This window comes from Rhopalosiphum maidis, chromosome 3 (genome assembly GCF_003676215.2).
Source record: "Rhopalosiphum maidis isolate BTI-1 chromosome 3, ASM367621v3, whole genome shotgun sequence".
Lineage (NCBI taxonomy): Eukaryota > Metazoa > Arthropoda > Insecta > Hemiptera > Aphididae > Rhopalosiphum > Rhopalosiphum maidis.
Genome location: NC_040879.1, coordinates 45422724 through 45440155, shown reverse-complemented (window position 1 = coordinate 45440155; position 17432 = coordinate 45422724). Strand labels below are relative to the sequence as shown.

Sequence of the window (17432 nt, the reverse complement as noted above, 5' to 3'; positions counted from 1 at the left end):
TAAAAATCAAGTTTGATGAAGACTCGTTGGAAATAAAAAACTTTCAGCGTCATAAAAAAACGCAATATTTATTCGAATTTGCACAATGAAATGGTTCAAAACCAACAAAATTAAAAATGTATTTATATCAAATGTATTGATTAATATATTAATTTTGTTTAATTTGTATGTTCATTTATTATATTTATGTCTATAAATTATATTGTAATAATTACAATTATTTTATATTTATAACGTTATATTAACCGATGGCAATAAAGTATAAACTATTATTATTATAAATCGTTAAGTACTGAAGGTGTTTTAAATTAGAAATATGTTGTAAAAGAACTGTTATAATTCAAGTATTTCCATACATATTTAGGGATTACAGAAGCTTCAATTAACAATTAGTCTGTGAACGCTCAAGCGGGCACGCGCTTATCATATTCAAATTCCAAATTACGCAAGTGATTTAAATACAAAATAGTCAATAGCATTGACGTGAAACGTTCTAAACGGCAGTTCGTGAAACAATAATGTACCACTCACGAGACTATTTTGGGCGTTGCCCCGCTTTGGGGATAGTGGGCGTGGTTACGGGTGATCGCCGCGGCGGCAAGATAAAATTCAACGCATCTCTTGAACGTTTCACTTTTACCGGAACCATGGCGGGACTGGGTCAAAAATTTCTACCTGGAAAATAAAAAAAATCGACCCACTTAGGTTACCTATAAAAACAACCCTAAAAAAACATATATTTTCATACAAAATGATTGTAAGAATTTGAACATTTAATATTATTATTAAAAATTAAAAAAAAAACTAAAAATTGGTTAGTACAAAGTCTGTCGACAGGATAAGCCTTAGCCTGTAAACCTAAAAAAAAAGTCCCTACGAGTACAAGCGGCCTATCGGGAAACTCCCGGTATCCCGCCTGCCAAGTCCGACCCTGGCCGGTACGGCCTCTTAAATATTGCACGCAAAAAAAAAACACCTCGGTTTATGTAATAACTGTTTTTATTTTAAGGGTTCCAACGCAACAAGTAAAAAATTATATTATATTAGTAGTAATGATTCAACACAAAAACATTGCGACTCGTAAGTAACTAGAAAAATTATAATGACATTTAGCTATCATTAATGTGAAAGTGCAGTAGTACAATATGTATGCATGTGGCGCGCACAGGCACTAATTTGCGTAAGATTTTTGAAAAAAAAAGATTTTAGACGTGTAGATCGTTTAAATTATTTAGACTCAAGACTCGGGTAAAACTAGTAGGATATTTTTAATTTATATGTTCTAACTTATAATTAGCATGGATTATGATGTACAATACGTCAATACACATCAAAATTGAGGGAAATTTAAATAAATAAACAATAGTCATGGACAATGATAGCAAGTTTTATGATAATATTCATACTATAAAAAAAGTATACTATTGTTAAATTGTATTGAAAAACTATACTTTTGACATCCCGCGTAAATTCAAAACAAATATTTTTCATGTGGTTACTACTTTTATTTACTAAGAGCGCTAACAGTTATTAGAAATCCGGAAGAACTATAGACGGCGGTTTCGATACATGGTTTTGATGGGCCGTCCCGCATCCATAGTATCTGTAGCCGTGACTCAAGACAACATATTTTATAAGGTTCCGCCGCCCACTACACGCGTAAGGAATACGTGACCTCTAAACTACCTACCCGATCACCCACCGCGAGCGAAATTTTAAAACATGTCACGGCGCATTTACCATCCGATGATTAAATATTTAAATATCAGATATAATATGATAACAAGTCAATATTGATAACAAATTTGGATTTTGAATTTTGGTTTTATTAAGTATTAAGTATTCAATATAGTTATTTATTATTTTCAAATTAAGATAACAAATAGTACAGGTTAGGTATTATATTAAAAGGTATGTTCAGATAATATAATACAAAATATAAATGGAAAAAAACATAATATAATATAATGTTAGTTATCAATAAAATAATTAACATGTACAATTTAAATGTCCACCACAAAAACTGATAAAAATAAATATTAAACATCATTGTATTTATTATTTAGGCAGGTACCTTAAGATTTAAACCTTCCATCTTAATTTGAAAATAATAAATAATTATATTGAATACTTAATGCCTAATAAACCAAAATCCAAATTTGTTATCAATGTTAACTTGTTATCATATTATATCTGATATTTGATCATCGGATGGTAAATGCGCCGTGAAATGTTTAAAAATTTCGCTCACCGCGACATTGTGTTCGCAGCAATGACAAAATTTTAATCTATTTTCTTTAGACCTTATGTCCATAACAATATTAATACTCCGGTGCTGTAAAGTCGCCAAAGTAAAACTTTAAATGCTTGTAAGAAAGTTTTAAAGTATATGGTATGTTAGGTATGTTAAAGTTTTAACATACCTATTTATTGAACTTTTTTACATCAAAATTAACCTACCATATTATTATCTACAACCGCGACCTCGGCGTAAAATGGATAACGTAATAGAACGTAATAGAAGCCACAGTTATTAAATATTTCAGTTGACCTTGAAATGTTGCCATTAGCTCGGCATGATGTTGTAACCGTAACGTCGTTTTAAATCCGTACTAAAACAACGGACTAAGACACTAAGATGTAATGCCATAATGGCCTGCCATCCAAACAATTTCAGTGGACCTCAAAGGTCTGGTGTTATCGCGTGTTATGGAACCTTAACTGTTACTAGTGTGCATGGTGGTTAATTTTAAATTACAGACCACAGACAATTCAGTGATCTTCAAACTATGGGCGTTGACCCAAAATTGGATAAGCTTTAACTTTTACGATAAGGTTGCGATAAGTCTATTGTTTAAAATTTAAAAAATCCATGTTTATATTTATATATAATATTATATATTTTATATAATTTAATATTATTTTTATAATTATATATTATGTATTGCTAGGTTTGACAAAAAAATTATTTCATATGACATTGGATAAAATAATTTTCAAGTAAGCCGTACAATTTTTTATTTGTAGAAGATAAGAATGGTACTTAAAGCCACAGCGTTGTCGAACGTTAAAATAACGCAAGTGTTCACCGGGGTAAAAGATCCGGTTATTTATCTGTACATTTTATAAAAGCCGAGATGGAGTATTTTGTGTGAAAACAGTCATACTCATATATCTCATTAATTTTTGTTTGTATTATTACATATTTACATCATGTGGTTTTTTTTTTTTTTTGTATCATTACATATAATAAAAATTAAATATTACCTATTAAGCAATAGACATTAGCCAATTCGAACTATTTTGGCTATAAAGCTGACATGGGTCGCAAAAAATGTATTGTAAGAAAATTGGGTCGCAAGTCAAAAAGTTTGAAGACCACTGGATTACAAAATATTATGGCAGTATATTATACACACGGACTAAGATTTATTGTGCGCGCTATAGTAACTATAGTATCTCATAACACTGTGATAACACCAGACACTCGGTGAGCCCTACTCTCTAGTGTCTACCCTCCACATCATGTACGATGATGCCAGTCCATTATAATACAATATATTATCATTGGCCGTGAATAAAACATATTCTATGATTATGCCGATCCTTCGCTGCCAACATCAAGCCGAGTCTCCGGCAAAATAAAAACAAATCTGATCAGCTGTTTGACTGTCGCTTCTATTATGTTCCATGGTGCCACGTCGTTCGTGATTAGGACAGCGAAGGTATTAAAATATTGAAAATGTATAGCATTACGACCTCCAGCAGCCAAGTGTGCAACTGTGTTGTATACGTGTCGGCACGGTCCACGCACGCGCACCGCGAACGTGTCGCACTAAACACGTACAATAGACATCAACAGTCACCGACCGCCCTCTGCAACGAAACCTAACCTAACCACATTCTTGCTACCCGCCACTTTTGCCCCGCCATTACGATTCCTAGTCGCCGCCGAGTAATTTCATCACCCCAACTCGCGATCAATTGTGAATACTACGTCTATAGATTCGGGCCCGTACGTTGGCTGCCTGTGCGCCGCCATTGTTTCCATGTTTAGTGTACCGGCTGTTAAAACGTTCTCTACCGGTTGTCCCTCCGCGACCCGCCGCCGCCGCGAATCAGACGCATCACTTAGACTAGGCACCGACGCGACGTTTGTAGTCAATTGTCCTTTAACGCGTCCCCTGAAAACTGTTAACCGCCATAACCTAACCTAACCGCCGCCGCTAACACTACGTTTTGCAACAAGTTAACCATTCGTTGAACAATTATAAATAATTTTTTTACGTGACAGTCGACACCACCACGTTATTTTCGCGTTTCATATATTCAATTCACCAGTGTTGCGGAATTGTATTGTCAAAAACGTATTTTGTTTGTTGTTCGACCGTCAAGTGAACAGAAACGTGCGCATCTACCGTCTAACCCATCTGCCGCTTCCAGAGTTCCCGCAAATTTAAATAGGTATTGTATGAAAACTGATTGGCATTATATTATTTCGAACCATAAGATTATAACTTAATCTAGGTAATTAAGTCTGACAGTATGTGACGATGTCTCAGTCATACTAACGAATAACATAGTAAATATAATGTTTAACTTGATTTTTTTTTTTTTTTTTTTTTTGATATCATCTATTGCGAAATGACCAGAAGATATTTTAAATTTTAAAATTCCTCCTGACTACGAAAGTCTGCTGTTGTATTGTAAGAGTAAAAGTTAAAATAAACACTTAAATTAAGATATCAATTACATCGGGGAAAATCAATTTAAACGCAACTAAACGTCCCAGGTAGGCAATTCGACTGTGTTGGATCGCGGATAATATTAAATATAAGCTCGTAATAATAACAAAATATAAAATTATAATAATAAAAATAATAATAAAAAAAAATAATAAGGTAACAATAATTGTTTTGATAAGATAACGAAACGGCGGTACGGAAGACCGGTCGGTGGGTGGGACTAAAAAAGTTACTCTTCGCCCTTGCGACAAAAGGTCGAACTCTCTAGCGTTTTACAATATAAGTTTCATTTACGTGCATCTAAACCTATCAGGTAAGCAATCCGACTGCGTTGGATCCCGGTCCGCAGACAATGTGAGTGGTGCACGGGTGAAATTGTATTTCTATTATATATTATGTCCTATAATTGGTTTTTTTTTAATGACTAAAAAAATAAATGAATACTAAAAATGATAATTGGGAGTCTAACTATCAGTCCTTAACCGATGCAAATCGATACCTGTGCTGGGCAATCCACCTACGGCTGATTGTTATACCTTCTGACGTCAAAAGTCTGATGTTATTTTGTAAGAGAAATAGTTGATGTCGAATTACTTATTAAAACTTAAATTGAGTTGTCAGATATCATCGGGAAAAATCCATTTAAACGAAACTAAACCTCCCAGATCTAACCTAATCCGATCGCAGATAATGTGCGCGTAGCAAGTGAAATCAAAACGTAATATATTTAATAACGAAATCACTATACACTTTTGATTTTCAAATGGCAACCTGTATTTAAAATGTCATAAAATAGTAGTACTATTTTTTTATGAATTTTAATGTTAAAATTATTATTTTTCATTTAACCGTTAGTGAGTTATAGCTCATTAAAGTTGGGTGGTTTGAAATTTTCAGGTGTTCGTCCTACAGCCTCCAGGTTATTAGTTTATTACGGCTGTGAGGAGTTAATTAGAACACTATTATTATTTGCAAAGACCAGTAGTTCAAGTAATAAATCGTTATGGTTCGACATAACTACACAATGTACTAATATTTTTGTTGTTTTGTACCTGCTACTACCTACAAGCTACAACACGAATGGGTATCGCCCATTTCGGTGCAGCACGTTTGAGCATTTTTACCTGTTTAATCAGAGCCGTAGCTAAGTCTAGACAAAACTGACCCGGGCAAGAGCGCAACGAAAAAAAAGGCCGAAAAATCCAGAATAAAATATACCATATATTATACCAATTATTAATAACATACATTTTATTTATAATATGGGCAAAATAATTATACTAGAATAGTGACGCTGTAGTACTTTATTATGACGTATTGTGTACACAAATATTACAATTTACAAGTGTTTACAAAATAATAAACATAATGATTTTCAAAATCGATTATTATTGTTAACACATAGCTGCATGTTTAATTTAAAATTAGTATTCTAAATATTTTATTTTTATATTCTAAAGACCTTCATCAATTTATTCAAATTTATAGGTGGTAGATAACTACTCCTATTTTAATATTTAGTATTTTTGTATCAGTCATGAAGGAAACACTTGTGAAAGAAGTTTTAGTAAACTGAAAATTATTAAGAACTATCTAAGATCTACAATGTCACAAGAAAAATTGACGAATATGAGTATTATATCATTTGAACGTGAATTGGTTTCAAACATTAATTTTGAAAAAGTTATAGATGAATTTGCTACCAAAAAAAGCACGAAAAGTGAAATTTTGAAATGTATAAAAGTACAATTATTCTTTAAATTATTATAAAAGGTTATAATAAGTTTGGCAGTGTTTTTTTTCTTATTAAATATAATGATTACTATAATAGCTAATAAAAATAAAATAAAATAACAAATGTCTTTATATGTGTAAGTACGTGGGGGAGGGGGGTAAACAATTTTTAAAAGGGTGGAAATATATTAAATGGCCAGGAGCGCAAATGAACATTGCTACGGCTCTGCTTAGTATTAAAAATCCACACAACGTTTGAGTACTCTATATCCCTAAAAAGATACCCCGTTCGGGCACTAAAATGTAAAATGTATATATACCTCTGTTTAAAAAGTATATAAAATATGTACATACTACATACATGCATAAAATATATATACAAATATACATATATATCAAAATCATATAAGTAACATATATAGGTAAGTATATACTATATATCTGTATATACCTTTAATCCAGCGCGACGGTAGTGGCGCGAAGCTAAGAAGAAAAAAAAAGCGAAGAGGTCGTCACTATCGTAGTACATTACACGAGCACGATAATAATAACCGCATTCGGGACTTCCTACGATAATAAATATTATAGTAGAAAGCAATAAAATGCGTAATCACAGACGTTATCGAAAATCTATTTATCTGTTATAAAGTTGTATTAATAGTGTAACAAAAATACAAAATGCAATAGGTACCTATCCATATTTATTTCACTGCAAGTCCATATCAGGCGATTAGTCCGTAGTCGCTTGTCGAGTGTGTAGTGCCGTAGTCGCTTATGTAAATATTCTTACCATGAACTCCGTAGATGACATATTTGTAACAAAACGAGAAAGACGATGTGTCCAATACAGGGATATAAGTTAAGTGAAAATAAACAATTATAATAAAGTAATGTAATTTTTTTCTCAAATAATTATAATCAATACAATTTTATTTAAATTATAGTGTATTGTAAGAATTGTTTTTAAATAATAACCAATAATACACATTATTATAACCGACGCATCGGTTGTAGTGTGTCTTTCACCACAGTTTGCGCATTCTGCCTTTGATTTCGTAGACTTAAGACAATTTAGCGAAGTGTGTCCTCCCCTACATCTTACACATTTTGGTGTTTTAAAATAGTAGTTTTGAACGTGACCAAGTGCTTGGAAATTTTTTGCATTGTGGCACATCTTTTTTCCCTCTGAGATTCCACATCTTTTTTATGATAACACACATTTATATATTACAAATATCTTTGTTATTTGCTTGTAGCTCCAGATCCACGAATAATAATGGAAGCCTTACAATTGTCCGATCACTAAACTTGTTGTTAGTGTCGACTTTTTTTTTAATTTGAATGTTCGTTACATTATATGTACAAGATATCCTAGTTCAGATAATACACCTTTAATGTCACAAGGGTCAGTTTCTAGGTGTAATCCATGAATTACCGCCCGAAACTTTTTTTCTGTTGTAAGTTGGTATCACAGATACTTAACTTTTTTTCCTTCTAATACTTTTATAATATTTCGAAACTGATATTCCTAGCCTGTTAATATCTTAATTTCACCATTAACCAAGGTTTTCATTTGTTGCTCGTGTCCCTCTGCTTCTTCGAGTTTTAAATTAATCATTAATTGTTTAAAACCATTTAGTCCACATACTATTATTGGAAGTAGTGGCTTGTAGATTTTTACAGAAGTTCTCGCTATTTCTTTCATCACTTTGATTGTTTTTATTAGAAAAGCTCAAAATTTCTTTAGAGCTCCTAGCGGTCATTTTAGATATCTGAAGTTGTAATTACTTATTGTTAGGCAATTATGTTACCATATCTTTCAGCCACATTTTCATACATTGCACAATTCTGTCAATCTGATTGTGATCCACTTAAAATATATTTCTTTATAAAAACTTACCATCTGTCCCACAGACGGTGACTCGCATTGTAAACACTAACAAAAAAAATATCATAACTTAGCACAATTTCGTAAATTGCAAGAGCGCAACATACGTGTTGCTTATACAATATGCAATACGCAACTGAATACAGATAATAGATATAATTAATAGTTTATAATAAGTTATTATAAAAATAATAATTGACATTGTTAAAAAAATGTAATCAACATACAATATACCTACATAATACATATATAATATGCAGTACAATTATTATGTTATTTTCAATTTTACTTCTTCCTATTTGTGATATATGATATAATATAAATACATAGATGAAAAATAGTATAATGGCATCTCTATACTATGTTATTTTTATTGGATGTTTTTCTTTAGGTTGATTTCTTTCCTTTCTGTTTTATGAAATTAATATTAAGTTAAATATATTTAATATTTTGAATTTTATGATTATGATTTAAAGGTCTTAATTTCATGTAAGTAGTTACATTATATTCAAACGCTGACATTATAATGTATATTATATCTATATATGAACTTATTTTTAATAATTCTTAAATACTTATAAATACCCTGTTTTTACCTATAAAACCCATCAATTATAAAAAATAATTATTATAAAGATTTGTTTGATTAGGTTAATTTAATATTATATTATTTTAGTGATATCTTAAAATAAGCCAGTGATAACGAACCTCCACAGACTACAAGCAAACTAAATGGTATGTTTGTAATAATGCCGTGTCATACTGAACTTGTGAATTATTTATATAATTAAATTAAATATATATATCATTATAACATTATGTGCATTACATTTTTGGTATGATGCCTATCCTAAGAAATAATTATAATATTAATAATATAATTCTTTTTCTGAAAAAAATTAAAACAAAACTGTTATATCAATTTGATAGAACTATAATACAACTATATAACTATAAATAATAAAAAAAAAATATATTAAGGGCCAAGATATTCTGACTGGTTTAGTCCAACGGTTTTCAAACTGTGGTATACAGAAGGCCATATGGTGATAAAATGTAATTCATATCTTATTTTAAAAAACTAATACATAAAAAAAAATTATACTGTAGCATTTTAATTAATAAATATATTTATTGATACAATTTGGATTGTTCTATTTTTAGTCATTAGTGGTACACAATTGAGTGATAATATACCTAAGTAGTACTAAAAAAAAAAACAAGTTTGCAAAATGCTGGTTTAGTTTCTCAAACACATGCTGTAAAAATTAAAATGTACATATATGCAATTTTTCCCATGTATATTGACAGTTTTTCACATTTTATGATTATTGATTTTTTAGTTTTTAGGAAACAGTAATAGTACCTCAGATCAATATGCGATCCAACATTAATTCATCAAGTAATTTGGGTCGTCGTATATCAAATCTACCACCACCACCACCACTGATTACTCCTCGAACTCGTCGTAAAAATGTTAGAAGTCAAATTAATAGATCTATAGGAAATGAAACGATTGATTTAACGTCTCCACCATCTAGCCCAGCTTCTACAACTCAGCTGGATACAGTCTTTCACCCTACTAATACCGAGGAATTTCAATATCATGAAAAGATGATGCATGACTCATCAAAATCTAGTGGATATCAGGTGAATATTGTTTATAATTATAAGGTTAGCTGTAAATGTAAGACCATAAAATAAAATAATATTAATTTTTACAGCTTTATGGAATATTAATGCTTAATACTGTTATATATTTTCTTCTTCATTAATATACTTCTACTCAAAAATAAGTAGTAAACAATAAATGCACATAAAATCTAATAATAATTTAACATGACATGTTGTATACATTGTATAATATAAAAGTATAAGTATTTGAAAAATGGTTACACTTTTGCCTAGTAATTATGTGGTTGATAGTTTAACTAACCTGTACTAAATTAATAACTTACTTTGTTATTCTGATATATTGTGAGATAACTATCAATGGCTGTAATCTACAATAATATTTGTTTGTATAATTACTAATTGACAGTTTTTCACATTTTGTGGTTATTGAATTTTTAGGGCACAGAAATAGTATCTCAGGGCAGCGTGCGATTCAATACTAATTCATCAAGTGATTTGGGTCGTATATCAAATCTACCACCACCACCACTGATTACTCCTCGAACTCGTCGTAAAAATGTTAGAATTCAAATTAATAGATCTATAGGAAATGAAACGATTGATTTAACGTCTCCACCATCTAGCCCAGCTTCTACAACTCAGCTGGATACAGTCATTCACCCTACTAATACCGAGGAATTTCAATATCATGAAAATATGATGCATGACTCATCAAAATCTAGTGGATATCAGGTGAATATTGTTTATAATTATAAGGTTAGCTGTAAATGTAAGACCATAAAATAAAATAATATTAATTTTTACAGCTTTATGGAATATTAATGCTTAATACTGTTATATATTTTCTTCTTCATTAATATACTTCTACTCAAAAATAAGTAGTAAACAATAAATGCACATAAAATCTAATAATAATTTAACATGACATGTTGTATACATTGTATAATATAAAAGTATAAGTATTTGAAAAATGGTTACACTTTTGCCTAGTAATTATGTGGTTGATAGTTTAACTAACCTGTACTAAATTAATAACTTACTTTGTTATTCTGATATATTGTGAGATAACTATCAATGGCTGTAATCTACAATAATATTTGTTTGTATAATTACTAATTGACAGTTTTTCACATTTTGTGGTTATTGAATTTTTAGGGCACAGAAATAGTATCTCAGGGCAGCGTGCGATTCAATACTAATTCATCAAGTGATTTGGGTCGTATATCAAATCTACCACCACCACCAATGGCTATGATGTAAGTAGTCCAAGTAGATATTCAAAATGTGGAGTAAATGTAATCAAAATAATCAAATTTTCAAATCTCCAAAAATATAAAAAAATATTTTGTATATAGTATTTTAGAATCTAACCACCTATACACCGATTTTTCACCTATTAATTAATTCATTATAACTAGATTCAATCCAATAATCGATAATGTAATGTCATACTCCAATCAAATGTATCAAAACTTCATACAACATGGCTCAAACAACACACGAGAATCACAACTACAGTATCAACAGCAACAGCTAACTGTTACTCAAACTCGTCGTACAATTGTTAATAACTCCTCAATAAGTGAAACGATTGATTTAACGTCTCCACCATCTAGCCCAGTTCCAACAACTCAACAGTATACAGTTTTCTACCCTACTTTTACTGAGGAATTTCAAAATCATGAAGAGATTATACATGACTCATCAAAATCTAATGAATATCAGGTAAATATTGTTTATAATTATAAGTAAAGACCGGATTTTGCGTGCAATACATGTTCATATTTTTATAAGCAATTACATGCAGTGAACGATTTTCATAAATCATACCCAAGTAAATAATATTACAAATTTTTATTTTGCATATTTTGGGTAGTGTATATTTTCTGTTAAAACGCATGTTTTTGAATATTACGTTTACATTTTAATGTTTTTATTTAGTTTAATAATTTTATATATTATATACAATTATTATCTATAAATTTAGTCCACAGCACAAAAAGTAATATATTATTAGTATATTTATATAAAAAATGATAGTTTAAAATTTAGAGTTATAAATGTGATCTATGGTAGAGGGATAGGGGTAATTAAATGCGTTGTTGATAAAAATGTTTAGAATAGACTATGTAACTTAATTTGATATTCTGATATATTGTGAGATAACTATCAATGACTGTAATCTACAATAATATTTGTTTGTATAATTACTAATTTACAGTTTTTCACATTTTGTGGTTATTGAATTTTTAGGACACAGAAATAGTATCGCAGGGCAACATGCAATGCAATACTACTTCATTAAGTGATTTGAGTCATATCTCAAAACTACCACCACCACCAATGGCTATAATGTAAGTAGTCCGAGTAGATATTCAAAATGTGTAGTAAATGTAATCAAAATAATCAAATTTTCAAATCTCCAAAAATATAAAAAAATATTTTGTATATAGTATTTTAGATTCTAACCACCTATACACCGATTTTCACCTATTAATTAATTCATTATAACTAGATTCAATCCAATAATCGATAATGTAATGTCATACTCCAATCAAATGTATCAAAACTTCATACAACATGGCTCAAACAACACACGAGAATCACAACTACAGTATCAACAGCAACAGCTAACTGTTACTCAAACTCGTCGTACAATTGTTAATAACTCCTCAATAAGTGAAATGATTGATTTAACGTCTCCACCATCTAGCCCAGATCTTACATCTCAACAAAATACAGTTTTCTACCCTAATTTCACCGAGGAATTTCTAAGTCATGTAGAGATTATGATGCATGATTCATTTATATCTACTGAATATCAGGTGAATATTGCTTACAATAATAAAGTTGGCTATAAATGTAAGACCATAAAATAAAATAATATTAATTTTCACGGCTTTATACTGTTATATATTTTCTTCTTCATTAATATACTTTTAATCTAAAATAAATAGTAAACAATAAATATACATAAAATCCTTTAATAATTTAACATGTATAATATAAAAGTATAAATACTTGAAAAATGCTTACACTTTTGCCTAGTTATTATGTGGTCGATAGCTTAACTAACCTGTACTAAATTGAGGGGTGTAAATCCAAAACATACTATTGCCAAAATTGACAAAAACAAGTTAGATATCGATTCTTAAAAAAAAAAGTCGACAAATCGATTAATGTCGTCAGAATAGACCAAAAAAATACTATTTCTTGGTCAAATCAGCTGTTAAAAATGACTGCCTTATCCAAAACAAACCTTTTCCATACATAAAAATTATATTTAGATAATCAAAACGTATTTTTTCCAGTTTTACACCACAATGTACTATTGCCCATGTTAAAAGAATAGACACCAATCATTAACTATACCAAAACGAACTATTTCCATAAATTATGTCAAAACATACTATTACCCATGTTGTAGGTATAGGGAAATAAAATAGTTAATCCAAAACGTACTAAAATATAATTTCAAATTTATAAAATTAAGTTATTATCACAATCATTAAGTTTGAAATTAAATTAAAAATATAATCCTAGATTATTAAACACATTTGAGTTGTTTTTAATAGAAATAATAGATTATTAAATAATTTAAAAAAACTTCCTTGTCTTCAAAATGAATTGTCTATTAAATGAAGGTGAAGTTACTAGAGTTGGTGTCATAAAAAGGTTTAAAAATCTTCAGAACATCGGTAAAGTCGATATCCTGCCAAAACAAAACCATGTTAAGTTAGCAAAAAAAGAAGATGTATTCAAATTAAATAATTTTTTTAAAATACTAGCTGAGGTATTTTATAATGATATCTTTCAAAATATAAATAATAATAATATTGAAAATGACGAAGGCGGGGGTGTATGAAGAAGACCTTTATTAAATAAGAACTTTTATTTTAATTGTATTTATTATTTAAGAATTAATAATAAATTAAATTAGCTGAATCACATTATGATCAACTGTATTTTATATACTCTTTGGAGATACAACATTGGAATTAAGTATTTACGTATCATATATTAAGCATATTATTTTAGAATGATCATAAAAAACATTAAAATGTAAAAACAATAAAATAAATAATAATATTTTTATTTTGGAAAAAACACATTTTAAAAAACACACTTTGGTACATTATAGTACATCATAGTACATTTTAATAGGTTTTCCAAAACAAACTATTTTCATTAAATTTCCAAAACGTACTATTTCCATTAAATTATTGAAAAAAGTACATTTTGGATTATTGTACATTTTTATATGACAAAAAAATAAGGTTTATATTTAAAAAATTAATTTTTTTTTTTTAATCGCTTTTACTCATTATACTTTACATTTATAGTGCTTCAGTTAATTGACATTGGTTATAAAAAAGGAGATACAGAAAATCGCTTCTCCTGAAAAATCAGTATTTTGGGAATAGTATGTTTTGGATTTCCACCCCTCAATTAATAATTTACTTTGCTATTTTGATATATTCTTAAATACCTATCAATGGCTGTAATCTACAATAATATTTATTTGTATATTTGTTTACAAAGATAACATATGCATCAAATTCAATTTTGTAGATTAAAGATAAATAAATAATTTTCATAAAATACAATATATAAGATTATAAAACAAGGATAAAGTTTAAATAAATATTTTGATGATTTTATTACACAATTTTATGTTTCTTTAGGCAGATGATTTCAATTTTGTAGTATTTTTGTTAACTAGATAACGCATGTTTTGTATTCATATTTAGTAATTATTTAAGTTATTCATACAACTTACATGTTTTTCTTAACTATGTTAATATTTGTGATATATTTTCAAATTACATACATAAGAATAGTTATTTTAATAATAATAATAATGAATGTTTATTTAAATAATTAAGTAATTGAATAAAAAAAGGCCCAATAGTACATAGTGGTTAAAATTACACTACGACTAAGAATCTAAGATATAAAGAAATAATAATGTTGTATAAATAGCTAAAAGAATAAAAATAATTTTATCAGTTAATTGCAATATAGTAATAAATAACCGACCTGGACTACTAACAAAAATAATAACTTATATTTGACTATTTTCAACTTTTCTATGTAGAATATCGTCATTTTTTTTTAATTATTTTTTTTATAGCATGTGTATAAATGTATAATATATTTATTTATGTATTCTTAATACAGATCTTTGTGACAGAAATCAATGGGGAAAAAATCTACTGCATAAACTCTATGCCATATGATAGTACGATCTTAATGATAGGCTTGAAATACCTGATTTGTGAGCATCTTCCTATGGGCTCAGTCACAAAATGTGTTGATATCTTACGAAATTATTTAAAAATTCAGCTAACTAAAGCAGATAAGTATGTATTGCTGCTCTTCCTCCTATTTTTCTAATTATAATTGACAAAAATTATTAAATTATGTTTGTTTGGCAGTGACCAATTGAATATGTTGTTTGTGCAAAGAATGGACGTTATGATGAACCCAGAAAATGCCTTGATGGTCAGGGCGCAAGATCTCAAGCCAGTATTTAAACAGCTAAAATCATTGATGAGCCAACCTAGTTTTAGAATTTCTAATTTTTAATTACAGCTACTATTATTGTACAATTTAAATAATTAAATTATATTTTTTATCAATGTTTGTACTAATTTATTACAAAAAAAAAAATTTAATAAAAGAGTGGGCAAGTGGGTATCGCTTTGCTGTATAGTAGACAGTGGCATGTATGAAGGAGGCGACTAAAAGGACTCTGCTTCCATTGTGAGTCTGTGTTTAAAATGTTATCAGATATTATCGTTGTTATCAAGTTATGAGAAATGACTAATGAGATCATTATTGCTACGGGTTTAGTTCACCCATGAGTTCACCGCGTATACATAGTAAATAGTACGTACCTATCATTTATCTATTAGAAATCTAAAAAAAGACACTCGTGGGATTGTTGAAAATGTATGAAAAAGCATTGTTACAGGAACTGCTAAATGGCCTAACACTTATGCCAGTTTACAGAAATATTTAATTACAGCAGAAGTTTAAAACTAACTAGCAAAAAAAAAAAGAGAAAACTAGATTTGTTAATTTAATTATTATTTATTTTATTTATACATTTGTAGCATGATGTAGCATTTTATAATACAGAAGTTTTGGCTTATGGAGTATTGGAGTGAATAATCTTCCATATTATTGTTTTTAATGTGAATTTTGAATCAATTCAAATTATATTTATTGTTCCTCATTATTTGTTCCTATATTTTATTACCAAAGTAAAAAGTTTTGGGAGGGTGGGGGATTTTTTTAATTTTCCCTTCCCATTTAGCTCTTTTTATCTCCCCCTTTCAGAAATTATGTCTACGCCACTGATAGTTTAGAGATGGTGAGTAGGTTACTATAATGAATGTGTTAAATTTTAATGCAATGACAGGTATCAATGTATACGAAAAACGATTCTGAACGGAAATGATTTGTCAGTCTAGGATATATTATATAATAAACTATATTTAAATTGTAATATATATATCGTTATTTTACGCAATTTCGTAAAAAATTAAATTTCATACGCTCACAAAATGTTTTCTATATTGACGAAGTTCTCTTTTACACTTATTTGAAGGAAAACCTTGTATTGGGTTTTTTAACCTTGGGTATAAATCACAAAAATTTTATGAATTTTCAATTTCAAAATTCGTTGCTAATTTTTGCGATTAAGAGAACGCCATACCCACATGTGTTATCTCTGTCTTACTCACGTATATCATAACAAATTTTCGTTTAGTAGAATACATTTTGTGATGTTAACTTTAATATTAGAGTAAATTTACCTATTATCAAATTTAAAGGTAAGAATATTATTTAGACAATGACATGATTTTATTCATTTTAAAGTGAGTTACAGCTATATAAAATATAACAACTTTAAAATGTTCATAACTCACTTTAAAATAATAATATCATTAAAAGCATATGTCATTGTCTAGATAATTTTCTTACCTTTAAATTTGATGATAGGTAAATTTATTCTAATATTAAAGCTAACATCACAAAATGTATTCTACTGAACAAAAATTTGTTATGATGAACGTTAGTAAGACAGATACAACACATGCTGCGGGATGGCGTCCTCTTAACATATTTCATAAACATTTGAATTTAAAATGCTTATAAACAAAAAATATGTCCAACGATTTTTGATTTATTTTTTTACTACAATAATTATAACTTATAATAAACGTTATATTACATTTTAAAGATTTTTTGGAAAGACAGATCTTTTTATCGGCATTTCAAGAAAAAAAAATTAGAAAAATCGAAAATTTAATCGTAAATATATACCACTAATATAAACATTTGGTGAACATTTCAAGTATATACAATGATTCGTTTTTGAGTTACAGCAAAATAAAAAAATCACTTTCTCGAAATTGGTT

General features: G+C 28.8%; 1 protein-coding gene across 1 annotated transcript; it reads left to right on the top strand.

Moving 5' to 3' along the window:
• Positions 1-4414: 4414 nt before the first annotated feature.
• Positions 4415-15591, top strand: LOC113555689. Its single transcript, XM_026960199.2, has 9 exons — positions 4415-4464; positions 9711-10017; positions 10441-10734; positions 11158-11258; positions 11421-11727; positions 12256-12356; positions 12518-12827; positions 15184-15365; positions 15441-15591. Exons 2-9 carry the CDS (start codon positions 9745-9747, stop codon positions 15589-15591), a joined length of 1719 nt encoding a protein of 572 aa, XP_026816000.1. The 5' UTR covers positions 4415-4464; positions 9711-9744.
• Positions 15592-17432: the final 1841 nt, after the last annotated feature.

Excerpts from the sequence above, each read along its gene's own strand:
- LOC113555689 (XM_026960199.2), top strand. The coding sequence starts at position 9,745 with ATGCGATCCAACATTAATTCATCAAGTAATTTGGGTCGTCGTATATCA. Across the intron at positions 10,018-10,440 it reads CAAAATCTAGTGGATATCAG|GGCACAGAAATAGTATCTCA; the intron begins GTGAATATTGTT and ends TTGAATTTTTAG. Across the intron at positions 11,728-12,255 it reads CAAAATCTAATGAATATCAG|GACACAGAAATAGTATCGCA; the intron begins GTAAATATTGTT and ends TTGAATTTTTAG.